The sequence below is a fragment of the Rattus norvegicus genome, chromosome 3 (assembly GCF_021556685.1).
Source record: "Rattus norvegicus strain SHRSP/BbbUtx chromosome 3, alternate assembly SHRSP_T2T, whole genome shotgun sequence".
Taxonomy (NCBI): domain Eukaryota; kingdom Metazoa; phylum Chordata; class Mammalia; order Rodentia; family Muridae; genus Rattus; species Rattus norvegicus.
The window spans coordinates 108,563,371-108,578,473 of record NC_141536.1 but is presented as its reverse complement, the minus strand read 5'-3'; the positions used below and the strand labels follow the sequence as shown (position 1 = coordinate 108,578,473).

At 44.1% G+C, this 15,103-nt stretch overlaps 1 protein-coding gene across 6 annotated transcripts in view; it reads left to right on the top strand.

Annotated features, from left to right (window-relative positions):
* Spg11 (SPG11 vesicle trafficking associated, spatacsin) overlaps positions 1-15,103 on the top strand; it is a 65,012-nt gene that overhangs the window by 5,575 nt on the left and 44,334 nt on the right. For 5 of the 6 annotated variants that reach the window (XR_015682943.1, XM_087652066.1, XM_087652067.1 and 2 more), the window contains 6 exon segments: positions 2,115-2,307; positions 5,681-5,818; positions 6,041-6,486; positions 9,891-10,036; positions 12,308-12,440; positions 14,697-14,852. Coding sequence is in view for 2 of the 6 variants with exons in the window: in XM_087652065.1 (XP_087508191.1) it covers positions 2,115-2,307; positions 5,681-5,818; positions 6,041-6,486; positions 9,891-10,036; positions 12,308-12,440; positions 14,697-14,852 (1,212 nt within the window). In the remaining 4 variants the exon portion in view is untranslated. 6 annotated transcript variants of the gene reach the window in all.

Here is a 15,103-nt window from a genome sequence, read left to right as displayed (position 1 = left end):
CATTGCTTATGATGTGACCCATGTCTTTTCCACATGAACATGACTCCCTTATTTTGTCCAGCAATGATTCTATCTTTTTCTAAGGCCTCAAATACCCAAATACTAGAATTACGAGTATGCATTACCAGTCCATATAATTTCACCATTTTAGTGAGTGTTTTGCATTAACAGTTTTTTTTTTCTTTTTTTTGGAGCTGGGGACCGAACCCAGGGCCTTGCGCTTGCTAGGCAAGCGCTCTACCACTGAGCTAAATCCCCAACCCCACATTAACAGTTTTTGAATATACTATACTTTGTATCTAGCAGTAAAATTATTTTGAAGGTTTGCAAACTGACCTCTTATATGGTTTTGAGACTTTTATTTCTGAAGTAAAGGGATGATCTTTTCTTTCTCTATGGTTTTGGGTGTTGGACCACAGGCCTCATATGTGCCATTCAAATGTTCTACCACTGAACTGCAATCCCTGGTCATGTATTTGTCTGTCTGTCAGTCTGTCTGCCTGTATGTCTAATTATCTATCTGTTTTTGAGGCAGGATCTTACTTTGTAGCCCTTGCTAGTCTCAAACTCACTGTGTAGACCAAATTGCCTTTTAATTCACAAAGATCCCTTTGCTTCTACCTCTTGAATATTGATATTAAAGGCCTATGCCACCACATCCTTTTTTTTTTTCAAAGATTTATTTATTTAGTATATATAAGTACACTGTCACTCTCTTCAGACACACCAGAAGAGGGCATCAGATCTCATTACAGATGGTTGTGAGCTACCATGTGGTTGCTGGGATTTGAACTCAGGACCTCTGGAAGAGCAGTTAGTGCTCTTAACCGCTGAGCCATCTCTCCAGCCCGCCTCCACATCCTTTTGTTTTGAGCTTTTGAAACAGAGTCTGTAGCCCAGGCTAGCCTCTAACTCAGTCCCAAGTCAGCTTCCATAAAGTAGTGATTTTTCTTTTTTAAATATAGTTTTTGCATAAAAATATAATAAAATACTAAACTGAGTTAATTTTTGTTGCCAAATTACAGAGCTTTCCTGTCTACTCCAGTAGATGTCATGCATGTGAGGCTGCTGAACATTTGAAATTATCTAGGCATATGAATACTTAATTTTATTTAATTAGGTTTAAAATCTGATACTTTGTTCAGTTATTAGAGAGTTTAAGTATATTTAGAATAAACTTAACTTTTCAGACTTAAAAAAAAACAGATCTTATGTAACCAAGACTGGACTTGTACACAATATTTAGCCAAGGATGGCCTTGAATACCTGACCTTTCCTTTACCTCCCAAGTCCTGGGATGACAGACTTGAGCCATTATGCTCAGAATGTATGATATTGGGGAGTTCGTCAAGCAAGGTAAACAGCTTTCTTAGTTTCATCTCCCGCTCAGTTTCTCTCAGCATTTCAACTGTCACTCTGTGGGGTCTAAATATGGGTCAAATGTTTCTGATGAAAATTTAGTATTCAAGCACAGTGGTGGTGGCTGCCTTTAATCCCAGTGCTCAGGAGATAGGCAGGAAGACCTCTGTGGGTTTGAGGCCAGCCTGGTCTACAGATGGAGTTCCAGGAAGGGTTATACAGAGAACTTGTCTCAAAAAAAAAAAGAAAGAAAGAAAGAAAGAGAGAGAGAGAAGGGGGAGAGGGGGAGAAAGAAAAGAAAGAAAAATTAGCATCCAAATTTAGTTGATTTCTAAATGTAGCTTAGATTTTGGTGTCTTACAAGAAAATGAATTATCTCAGCTTTTTTTTTTTTTTTTTTTTTTTGGTTCTTTTTTTCGGAGCTGGGGACCGAACCCAGGGCCTTGCGCTTCTATCTCAGCTTTTAATGTTGGTTGCATGTAGAGACAATATTTGGGTATTGGCTAATGTGTAATGCTAAATTGGGTTTACCCTGGGAAATAGTCTCAAAATCTGGAACAGCATGGTATGCAGCAGATTGGAAGAAGTGTGCATCAGCTGGTGAAGCTGCGGGCTTCTTAGTCATCTGGTTACTGCATTGGAGAATGCCTCAGTTTCCAGCCTCCTACTACAAGGTGGTAACAGTCAAGACAACCTTATGACTTAAAGGGTGCGGTGTGTTTGTGACTTCTGGCACTTCTTTAACGCTCACCCAGATATTTTTGACACTGTAAAGGGCATGCATGTAGCCCGCGTGGACTTGGCTCTTCCCCGAGAAGATTCTGAGCAGCAGGAGCCTGCCAGCATTTCTTCCTTTATGTCACTGAAAGTGTCTCGGGACTTAGATGTTTTGCTACTCGTCAGCTCGTCCAGTACTGCAGTTGCTCTTAACCTTCACTTGTATTTCAGGTGGGCAGATAACTAAAATTTCTCACTTTAGGTAAACAGATCCATAAGAGGTTTAAAATATAGTCACTAACTGTTTCTAGGCCTCTTTAGAAACTTAGATCTAATTATGACTCCTATGGTAAGATTGTTACTGTGCAAGACTGTGAATAAGTGACTGCGGCTGCCTCCACATTTTGGCTTCTATATCAAAGGTTTGGTTTTGACTTATGTGGTATTATGTTGAAGTTATGTCACATAAATGTCAGAACTTTTACAGTTTTTACAGAAAATTTACAGTTTTAAAAGCCTCACTTTTTATATAGCACCCCTACTTCTTGTCCCATTTAAGAGTAGAAGAGAATGGAATTTACCTGTTGTTGGATTTGCTGGGTTTGTGGCTTGGGAGCCTGGCTGCACTGGGCTCATGTTCCTCTTAAAGAAGTCTGACAAGATATATTCAGCTTTCCCGCTTGGGGTTTCCTACGGGTGTTTCCCTCTGAGGAACTGAACCTGGGGCTGCCTAAGAACCTCGGCAACGCGACCGCTTGCTTGTGTAGCGTTTCCATTAGCTTGCTTGCTGCTCTTGGCTTCTCATATAATTCAGTGATATGGAACTAGGCCTTTCAGCTTTTTGACCTGACACTGTAGACGGCCGTTCATAACCATTTAGTCTTTCCTGACACTGTAGACGGCCGTTCATAACCATTTAGTCTTTCCTGACACTGTAGACGGCCGTTCATAACCATTTAGTCTTTCCTGACACTGTAGACGGCCGTTCATAACCATTTAGTCTTTCCTGACACTGTAGACGGCCGTTCATAACCATTTAGTCTTTCAGTCCCACCTTCATACAATAAGACACATTCCCGAGCGGTTGGGAATGCTTTTAATGAGTTTAGTGCTTATTGCTTGGCTCACTAAAAAAGGGTAAGTTTATTTTTATATACCTGTCAGGTGTCTTCACAGCTATAATGTTTTCTCTTGGTGCTAGGGATCAAGGTCAGAGCCTCAGTCATGGTCAGTAAGCCAGCGTCTACCGCTAAGAGACTCCAAGCTCCAGGTTTTTTGTTTGTTTGTTTGTTTGTTTGTTTTTAATTTCAAATGTTATCGCCTTTCCTGGTTTCCCCTCCAGAAACCTGCTACCCCATAACCCCTTCCCCTGCTTCTATAATGATGTTCTTCTACCACCCACCTACCTACCCACTCCCTCCCATCTCCCCACCCTGACATTTCCCTACACTGGGGCATCAAGTCTTGACAGGACCAAGGGTCTCTTCTCCCATTGAAGCCCAACAAGGCCATCTTCTGCTGCTGCATATGCAGCTGGAGCCATAGGTCCATCCCTGTGTACTCTTGGGATGGTGGTTTAGTCCCTGGGAGCTCTGGGGGGTCTGGTTGGTTGGTATTGTTGTTCTTATGGTATGCAGCAGATTATTATGCGGTTGCAAACTCCTCCCCAGGTTTTTTTTTTTTTCTTGCTATGAGTGATACTTTATTCCTATCTCATGGAGAAGCGCCTCCCCAGGTTTTTTAAACGACTACTTATGTGTTTATATTTGACTTTGTTCTGAAAACAAGTAGACATTCATGGAATTTCCCCTAGGCTAGATGGTAGGATCTCGTTTTCTTTTTTGTTTGTTTAATACAAGGCCTCACTATGATTTCCAGGCTGCGCTCAAACTCATATCAGCCTCCTGAGCACCAAGAGTACAAGAACAGCCACCTGCCTGGCCTTGGTTTTAAGTCTTTGAGCAGGGGGCTGGTTTACCCCGCCTGTTCTTGTCTTATTTCATGATTTTCTTCTCTTCCAACTTTTAAGGCACTTCTCCTGAGACAAAATTTAGTACTCAACTGTACACTTTTAAATCATTTCCTGTTTCGCTCTTTTTTTCTTTTAAATAAAGTTTGTAAATGCTCTTTGAGAATTCACCTGACAGTTTGTTTTTTCAGTCTTAGTCTTTCTCTCTCTTCTGGGATGGGACCTTGCTGTGTTGTTCAGTCTGGACCTGAGCCGGGCTCAAATGATATTTCCAGCTCAGCCTCCTGAGTGACTTGGTCTTGTTCTTTGACCTTTTCTTCTGTTCTTATCTTGGCTGACCATTCTCACAGTCACACTCTGGGGTTTGTCAGCATCTGAAATGACTTCCTGATCATTACACCACATGGAGCAACACAACTTCCCAAACTCTGTAGATGCCTCACTCAGTTACCTGCCCTCTGACCTCACTGGGATTTCCAACTCCCTAACCTTCTGTGCTTCCCACTCCCCTGTCCCCACTTCCCACTTCCCACTTCCCAGGCTTGCAATTCGTGGTCCATTGTTTTAGTCAGTTTCTTGCAAGCACTCTAAAGGGTACGATCTTGCTCCCTGGGAGCCCTTGGCCTGCCAAACTACCAGCTCTGAATGAAATGCTGGTTCTGCCTTCTCAGCACCTACACCCAAGCAGTTTTGCATTTGTGAGAAATCTGCAAAAGTACTCCTTGCCAACCCCCTTTCTGTGGTGTTTTTTGAGACAAAGGTTTGCTGTGTAGTCTAGACTAGCCTCGAATTCCAGGTACGCCTGCACCTGCCTCCCAGGGCTAGATTGTAAGTGTATACCACCATACCTAGCCTCATAAAGATGTTCCTCAATTTTCCTAAGACCTGCTCATCTCTCTCTACCCTTCCCTTTTCCTGAATGGCCTCACCTCCTGCATTTTAAGTGAGACAGCCGTAGAATGTCTACTAAGACAGCCGTGGAATGTCTACTGAGACCTCCCTTAGCTTTTTGAGTCCCATCTTTGATGAGGTCTCATCCCTCCCCAGGGACCTTTCCCTCCTTGTCTTCCTGTTCTGATTTACAGCTTCTTTCAGTATTGGATCTGTCTCCAGGTAACCGACAAGTGGCAGCCATCTACTCCTTAGTGCTTCCTCTTGCTGTGTGCTTTTCTCCACTCTGTCTCTACCCCTAGCTGCTGGGAGTTGAACCCAGTTCTCTTGGGAGCAGTCTGTGCTCTTAACCACTGAGCCATCTCTCCAGCCCATAGAGTCACATTTCTGATGCTTACTTCATCACTGTTCTACAAGGGATGTTAGAGAGACCGTAGTTTTGAAGCTATAATACTTGTGCCATTCTTCTCTGTATCCATGTTCACTTTTATTAAAAGTTTTCCTACAATATATTTTGATCACATTCCCCTTCTTAACTCCTCCCAGATCCACCCCCACTTCCCTACCCACCCACTGCATGGTCTTTCCTTCAAAAAAACTTTCAAAACGAACTTTTAAAAAAAAGGATAAGAAATACTGAAACAAAATAATGTGCACATATACACAAACCCAGAAGTACTTGTGGTGCAGATTTGGGAGTGTTTGTCCTTTTTTTGATATGGCTATTCTTCCTTTTCAATGTAGGCTACACCCAGGGCACCTGCTGTGTGAAGGAACTCTGCAAGACCTCCCTATTGAAGGGCCTACAGGAATAGATGAAGATGACCTTGTTAATTCTGCCCACAACATGAAACTGACCAAGGTGTCCTTCCAAGTTGATAGGTATAAACGCTTACTTTTAGGATCTCCTTTTCTATGTGTATGTTTGTTGACAAGGTCTTACTATGGACTCCTAGGCTGCCTGCAGCTTGCTTTGTAGAGCAGGTCGCCTTGAATGGAGAATGGCCCTCCCACCTCTCATTCCTAGAAGAGTGTCTTGCCCCAGCTCGTGTTTGACTTGTTGCCCTTACCGTAATGGGTGCTAAGTGCTGCCCTGTCTTCCAGGTCCTGGAGAGCCCAGCTGGCATCACTGAATGAATCTGTGAGGAGCTCAGAACCAGAGCTTTCCTGCTATCCTCCGTGGTTCCAGGGTGCTTTGTGTTTGGAGTCCCTGGAATCTGGTAACCACTCCCCCATTGTGCCAAACCACGTTTTCATTCCAGGGGATGTCCCGAGTGGCCAGTATGCTTTTCCTCAGAAGGAGCACAGCAAGACCAGTGAGCCAAGGCCGTGGAGGACAATGCACCTGAGTGAACAAGAGCAGCCCACAGAGCTCACGTGTCTGTCTGTGACGGGATTTACGGCCCTGTTTATTCAGGCAGTAGGAACGACCAGCTGCACCGTCGTCCTCTGGGACTTGGAGACCCAGAGCATGCAGTGTTTTTCTCTCAGCCAGAAGTGTACTCCTGTAGACATCAGCGGAGACCAGCAGCTGTGCCTTGCTTTGACAGGTGAGCATGCTATATCCAATTGGGATACTCTTTGGAGAGGTGTGACTGCTTTTTAAAATTATACCTACTTGTTTCTCACGAATCCTGGAGTGTGTGTGCCCAAAGAATGCCAAAGCACTCTTGCAGAGGTCAAGGACAACTTGTGAAAATTGATTCTCTCTTGTCACCATGTGGATCCTAGGGACTGCTCAGGGACTTCAGTCTTGGAGGTCGTTTTCCCCATTGAGCCATCTTGCCAGCCCAAAATGTGACTTCTTAACATAGTTCACTTCTGCTGCCTTGGTGCCAGCACGTGCCTAGTCTTACTGCCAAGTGTACTTATTCTGGGAGGAAGTTGCTGTTATTCGTTGTGACATTGTCTTGTGTGTCTTAGTTTATTTTTTGTGTAGGGGTTTTGTTTGCATGCATGTCTGGAGCCTGCAGAGGCCAGAAGAGCTTCCGATCCCCTGGATATAGAGTTACGGACGGCTTGTGAACTGCCTTGTGGAGCTGGGCATCAAACCTGGCTCCTCAGAAAGAGCAACAAGTGCTCTTAACCACTGAGCCCTGTGTTTAACTGAAATAATTTCTCTTCACCTAAGTTAAGATACCAGATAAGATAGTAAGAGTAATACAGGCTGAATTTTTAACTTGGAAAAACCTCATTTGACTTTAGTCTACACAAACAGGTTATAAGCCAGCTGAGCATGGGCCATGTATATGCTGCATATTTATCTTGGTCGGAACTGACTAGGGTTTTGTTTTATTTGGTTTTCTTTTTTTTTTTTTTTTTTTTTTTTTTGGTTCTTTTTTTCGGAGCTGGGGACCGAACCCAGGGCCTTGCGCTTCTTATTTGGTTTTCAAACCAGGTCCTACATAGCCCCAGCTGACCTCATACTTGCTGTGGAAATAATGCTGGTCTTGACCACCTAGTCCTACTGTCTGTATCTTCCAACTCTTAGAACTACAGGCCTGCGTTACCACACACCTAGCCTAGGCTTTTAAAAAGAGAACATCATAAATACAAAATGCAAAAGTGGGAGAGAGTTATACAAAATCTGGATTTGTAGTTGTTACTGGTCTGGCACCCTGAACCTGCATCTCTGCATAGAAACTTAGGTGTTGAATAAAATTTGGGTTTCTCTTCAGTAGACTGTTGTGTTTCTGGGTTGTAGTTCTCTAGTAAGCGGTTGTATTTCCATTTTGGGGTTCTCTCTGCTGGGCTGCTGTGTGTTGATTGCCTAGACTTTATGTGCACTTCCCCTGACCTCTCCTGGCCCTGCGCTGCAGGCACAGGGCAGTTTATATTCAAGGTGTACCCATTCAGCATAGGTGCTAGAACTTCCTCCAGTGGTTGAGTCGGGGAGGGACTCAACTGCTTGTGACTAGTTTTGTGTCCGTGTGTATTTTGCCTTTTAGAGACAGACTCTCACTATTTAACCTTAGCCAGTCAGGAACCTGTGATGTAGACCACACTGGTCTTCAACTTGTGGCAATCCTCCTGCCTCTGTCTTTCTAGTGCTGAGATTACAGGAATTTGCTACTATACCTGCCTTGGTTTTTGTTTGTTTCATTTTGGACAGGGTCTCTCTGTCTAGCACTGGCCAGCCAGGAACAGTTCATGATCTTTCTGCTCAGCCTCCCAAAGTATGAACCACCATGATCAGGAAATGGTGACTCCTTCCTCCTTCCTTCCTTCCCTCCTTCCTTCCATCCTCCTTCCTCCTTCCTTCCTTCCGTGTTATGGCATGAACACAGGGTATTGTACATGCCAGACAAGTGCTCTGCCATTGAGGTATAGTCTCAGTGTTAGTATAAGTCTGAAGTTTTGTGTATCCAGAGGCATGCTGGTTACTTGTTTTATTTTACTAAATCAGAAATCTGACAATTCTATAAATTATTAAGGTTTTCCAGTATTAAATGTGCAAGATAATATGGAATATAAATGCCAAGTGTAGAGTCATTTCATAGCGTGCGTTTTAGGGTTTTTTTTTAAGTCTAGTTTTTGTCATGCTGGGACTCTAACCCAGCGCCCCATGCATGCGAAGCCAATATTCTATCACTAAGGTACATCTGTGTCCCTGATGCATTGTTCTTATAAAAATGAGACTTGTGATCAGTGTTTTGAATATAAAACTCATGGGCAGGCAAGATAGCCTGTTGGGTGAAGCATCTGCCACCAAACCTGATAATGTGAGTGGGACAAGATGGAGGCAGGAACTGACCCCTGTAAGTTGTCCTCTGACCTCGACACACATGCACACACTCACACAGTAATAAATAAATGTGTCCAAACATTGAAAATCATCAGTCCACTAACACCTTAACAACTCAGGGTATGTCCTGGTTCTTATCAGCTTGACACAAGCTAGAGTTATCTGGGAGAGGAACCTCCACTGAGAAGATGCCCTACAGAATTGCTGATAGGCAACCTGGTTAGAGGCATTTTCTCAATGATTGATTGATTGATTGATTGATTGATTTGGTGGGCCCAGCCCACTGTGGGTGGTACCTCTCCTGGGAAGGTGGTACTGGGTTGTACAAAAAGTAGGCTGAGGGGTGGAGCGATAGCCTAGCATTTAAGAGCACTTGTTCTTGCAGAAGATCCAGGTGCTTCACAACCATCTGTAACTCCAGTTTCGAAGAATCCCAACAGGCATGCGCATGGTGTGCAAAACATACATACAGGCAAAACATCACGCACATGAAATAAACCGAAGAAAATTTTTTAAAAAAGCAGGCTGAGGGGTTGGGGATTTAGCTCAGTGGTAGAGCGCTTGTCTAGCAAGCGCAAGACCCTGGGTTCGGTCCCCAGCTCCGGGGAAAAAAAAAAAAAAAAAAAAAAAGCAGGCTGAGGGCAGAGAGATGGCTCAGCGGTTAAGAGCACTGACTGCTCTTCCAGAGGTCCTGAGTGCAATTTCCAGCAACCACACGGTAGCTCATAACCATTGGTAATGGGATCTGATGCCCTCTTCTGGTGTGATTGAAGACAGTGTCAGTGTATTCACATACATTAAATAAATAAAAAAAAAAAAAAAAAAAAGCAGGCAGAATAAGTCCTGGAGAGCAAGCCAGTAAGCCACACTCCTCCATGGCCTCTGCTTCAGTTCCTGCCTCCAGGTTCTGCCCTGGCTTCCTTTCATGAAATGAGGGATGGTAGATTTTAATGTGAAATAAACCCTTTTCTCTCCAAAATTTGGCCATGTGTTCTATCACAGTGTGTGTGCATGTGCACATGCAGAGATTCACCTGCCTCTCCCTCCCAAGTGCTGGAATAAACGACATGCATAACTATATCCAGCTCAATATATGTATTTTAGGTATGGTATGGAAATATTAGGTGATTAGGAATTAATTTCTAAGTCAAAATCCTAAGATCTAAGTCCCTACTGATTTATTAAAACTAACTTTTATTTTTCCCCTAGAGAACGGCCTGTCTCTGATTTTGTTTGGTTTAACTCAAGAGGAGTTTCTGAACAGACTGATGATCCATGGCAGTGCCAGCACTGTGGACTCCCTTTGTCATCTCAACGGTTGGGGACGGTGCTCAATCCCCATCCACGCTCTAGAGGTAACTGGAATCTGTGTTCACTTGCTGGTGCACCCTGTGCTAACGGGGGACAGAGAGGGTTCATGTGCTCTCGCCGTCTTCTCCATTCATCTGTCCGGGGCTGACTGCTCATCTCCTTGTTACTCTTATTGGCTCTAAAGATATGCAGTACAGCAAACATTATTTAGGAAAGGCGATGCAACAGAAGTGGAGACAGCAGTAAGCTAATCTGATGAGAAGCTGGCTGCGGACAACAGAGTAGAGACAATTTTCATTTCTGTACTCCTTCCATCCCGATCTAGAAGATAGGATCTGAGTTTATATATCAATTTATAGTTCACACACACTCTTCCATATGTATAGTCTAATTTAGTGCTAAAACAATCACACGAACTACCCATGACTGAGTAAATTTTATTCTCTGTCTCTCTTTAGTAGATTAAGAAATAGACAAAGAGTGGCTGACCCAGTACCCACAGAATACTGATAAAGAAAGGAAAGGGAGTGAAAACCTCCACATCCCGGTGCAGCACTGGAAGGCTTGCTGTGTTTGTTTTCAGACAAGAGTGCCCCAGACTGTCTCAGACTTGCCGTGTGTCCCAGCTACTTCTACTTCTTGAGAGCTGAGTGCAAATGGGGTGTGTGTGTGTGTGTGCGCGCGCACGTGTGTGCATGTGTGTATGATTTGTGTAGTTATATGAATAATGTGTGTGGAGACACAAACATAAATGTTACATTTAATAACTATCAGTTTATTTTAGAATCTTTTCTCACATATCTCTCTGAATTTAAGGTCAGTACAACTATGAAAGTATACTGAAATCACCCATGCTTGCCAACAAATTTATAAAATGTTGATAAAAGAATACTTATGAATATATTAGTATTTAAGCACACCAACATAATAGGCCTTTTTCCCCCAATTTTTTAAAAAATACTTTTTACTTCTAATTTTGCATGTGCATGCATGCGCAAGTGCGCACGCGTGTGCACACATCCATAAGAGTGGTTGTCCTTGAAAAAAAAAAGAGTGGTTGTCCTTGGAGGCCAAACAAAGATATCCTATCCCTGAAGCTGTAGTTCCAGGCAGTCGTGAGGCGCCTTGCCTTGGAAACCAAACCTGGGTCCTTTGCAGTTCTCTCTGCAGCCTCAATCCCTGAGCCACCTCCAGCCCCTTTTCCAACCTTTTAAATATTTTTGTTTTTCACACCTCACCCAATTTATGGCATTTGTGTTGCATGTACATGTAGAAGTCCACATCCATCCCCTGATCACAAAAAAATATATTCAAGGTTTCTGGGGGCATTAAACTTTTAGAGGCAAAGTCCCTCAAATGAGAGCAAATAAACCAAGAAAATGAGGGGGAATCAAGAGTAGGAAAGATGATTCACAGATCTCTAGCTCTTATCTCTTATGATTTTGTTTGTTGAGGCAGGATCTTCCAAAGCCCAAGCTGGCCTGGAACTCACAATCCTCCTGCCTGACCCTCCCCAGTGCCTGACCCTCTCTTGTGCCAGATCTTCTCCTGTGCTTGACCCTCCCCAATTCCTGACCCTCCCCACTACCTGACCCTCCCCAGTGGTGGTATCAAATGTTGCCACATCTACCTCCTCTCTTGAATATACAAGTGTGTCTTCTGACTGTGTCTGACTTAAAATCCTTCCATTGTTAAATAGAGGGCTGCCACAGAGGGCTGCCATGACAGGTTTTTGTGACCCTAAGAGCCTGGGGTACAGGACTGTAAAGCAAGCAGAGGCACCATTGGGCACTGGACACACACACACTCCAGGATGACTGAACTCAGTGGATGGGCTCAGCAGCTGATCTGTGTCTGGAAGTCATTCCTACATGATTGTGTTCTATTCTATTCCACATCTGCTCATTATACCACTTTATAATTAGAGCAGAGTAAGAGGTTCAGCTGCTCCAAGAATGCTCACTTTCCTTCAAACTATCTGACAAACATTCTTATTCTTCTGAAAATACAACTAATTTCCTCCTCTATTTTTACATTAAACAGTATGTCAGTTGAAGAGGTGGGTGGGGTTGGGGCTAAGGATTGCCACCACCACCACCTTTGGGTGAGTTGATAGCTGTGGTGGACAGGAGCAGCTAGTAGCCCCTCTCCAGAAAGGACCTGCAGCACCCAACACCTTGGAGGGATCACTAATAAGTTGTTTCTGTGGCTCGTAGTTCCAGAAGTATCCGTTTTAGATTTTGAATTTTAAAGAATCTGTGTTCCCAGCCCACACAGGGGAACTCTCTTCTGGCTTCTTTCCTCCCCATGTTTAGGCTGGCATAGAAAATCGTCAGCTGGACACGGTAGATTTCTTCCTGAAGAGCAAGGAAAATCTTCTTACTCCATCTTCAAAATCTCCTGCCCCTGATCAGCAGCAGCACTTCTCCTCCCAGCTCTACCTAAGGCGTAAGTAAGCTGTCGCATGCATACTTACCGTTTTAGGCATTTTAAATGACTGTTCTTACAATGTGTGTGCGTGTGTGTACACTTATGTATAGTCATTTACTTGGGATAAATTCTAGATGTGGAATTTTTAGCTCTAAGAGTATTGCCATCCTCATACTTCGAGGTAATATGCAGCTAAAATTGCTTTAATAAACTGTCCTCAGACAAGTTTTATGAATTTGCACTCTAGTTACATGGAGAAAATGGCAGTCACTTTACTGGTGTTCTTGTGAGAATCGGAATTAAGTTTTTCTTCTTACTATTAGCTCCGGCCAGAGAGGTGGCTCTGCCGGTGCAGTGCATTTTCTCCCAGCGAACCTGAGTGCAGTCCCAGCACCCATGTCAGGCGGCTCACAACACTCGTAACTCCAGCTCCAAGAGATGAAACACCTCTGGCCTCTGATTAAAAAGAAAGAGGGGCGGTAGAGATGGCACAGTAGTTAAGAGTGCTCAGTACTCCTCCAGAGGACCTAGGTTCAATCCCCAGCACCCACATAGTGGCTCACAGACATCTATAGCTCCAGTTCCTAGGATCTATGTCTTTGTCCAGTTTCCTTTGGCACCAGGCACACACATGGTGCACACACATACCTGAAGGACCTGAGGGAAAACACTCATACACATAAAATAAAGCAAGACCTTCTCACAGCCAGGCATGGTGTAATCCCAGCCTTCCTAAGGTGGGGAGGGAGGACCTCAAGTTCAAAGCTAGTTTGTGCCGCCTGATAAATTTGAAAGAAGCTAGGATTGTATATTAAGACCCTGTCTCAGGGCTGGGGATTTAGCTCAGTGGTAGAGCACTTACCTAGGAAGCGCAAGGCCCTGGGTTCGGTCCCCAGCTCCGAAAAAAAGAACCAAAAAAAAAAAAAAGACCCTGTCTCAAAATAAACAAAATCCGGCACAAGGCTTTAATCCCAGCACTTGGGAGGCAGAAGCAGGCAGATTGCTGTGTGTTCAAGGACAGCCTGGTCTACACAGTGAGTTCAGGCCAGCCTGCAGGGCTAGATAACGAGACCTAGTCTCAAGGGAGGGGGTGTCAAATCATATAAAATTTTCCTCCCTCCCCTTCTGCCTTTCCCTCCCTCCTCCCCTCTCCCTTTACCCCCTCCTCCTCTATTTTCTTTTCATTGTGCTGAGGATCAAGCCTCGGGGTTTGCATGTGCTAGGCAGGTGCCCTGCCACTGAGCTACACTCCTAACCTGCTTTTGTCCCGATAGTAAGGCTGGTTTTCCTCCCACTTGGGTTTTTCTTTAATATTTCTCAATTTAATATATGTGTGTGTGTATATGTATATATATAATTTATTTATTTAGCTGGGCAGTGGTGGCACATGCCTTTAATCCCAGCACTCGGGAGGCAGAGGCAGGCGAATCTCTGTGAGTTTGAGGCCAGCCTGGTCTACAGACTGAGTTCTAAGACAGCCATGGCTATACAGAGAAACCTTTTCACCAAACACACACACACACACACGCACACACACACACGCAGGCACGCACACGCGCACACACACACACACACACACACTAGTTCATAGGAGAGGCCTTCATTTGTGGTATTGAGCAGTGTCCCATCCGCAGTTGGATAGCTTTTCCCAACCCTCTTCTCCCACCTGTGCTGCTTTTACTGAAAGGTAGAAGTGGGTCTGAAAGGAGTTGTGTAAGCCTCACTTACTGTCCCAGACCCACGTTTCCCATAAGTCCTTCACACATGCACCTGCAAAGCTGGGCGGATGCTGAGGCCAGCAGCCATTGTCCTATGAGGGCCCTTAAGTGCAAAAAGGTGATTCAGTGATTCAGAGCATGTTACACTCCTATCCTCTACATGCATGTAGGAGTGGCTCTGGATTCACACAGGCTTATGTTCAGATTTTGGCTCTGCCATTTTATGTACTTTCATAATTAGCTTGGTTAAACGACTTCTATGTACCTCAGTCTCCCTTCATCTATGGAAAGGCAGTAAAAATTTATTAGGTTGTTGAAAAGAAAAAAAGATGAGTTTATAAAGCACCAAGTGTGCAAAATAACGGTGGTAATACAGTACATGTTATTTGTGAGTATAGTCATTGAGGTTTGTAAAGCCCTCAGAAAGGCACGAGAGCTTGTGAAATACAACACTAGGCCTGTTTATATATTTAAGAATACCGCAACTAACTTTCTGTATGTGTCAAGTAGGGGAGACAGTCGGGTGTTCCTTGTTAATTTCTTCCTTCATTCTCAGAGGTGGAAGAGATGACCCCAGCCCTGGACTTACTCTGCTCAGCAATTAGAGAAAGCGACTCCGAAACCCAAAGCAAGCACTTTGCAGAGCAGCTGCTTCACCTCACACTGTCTTTCCTTAACAAGCAAATGAGGGAGCTTTTTGATCACACTGAAGGTAAGAACAATAGTTCCTGGCTTGCATGCCATTGGTCAGAACACTGAGGACTGTGCATGCCATTGGTCAGAACACTGAGGGCTGTGCATGCCATTGGTCAGAACACTGAGGGCTGTGCGTGCCATTGGTCAGAACACTGAGGGCTGTGCGTGCCATTGGTCAGAACACTGAGGGCTGTGCGTGCCATTGGTCAGAACAGAAGCAGAGCTTATAGGACATACTACTGTGAAGAAAGCCGAGTGAAGGAGATG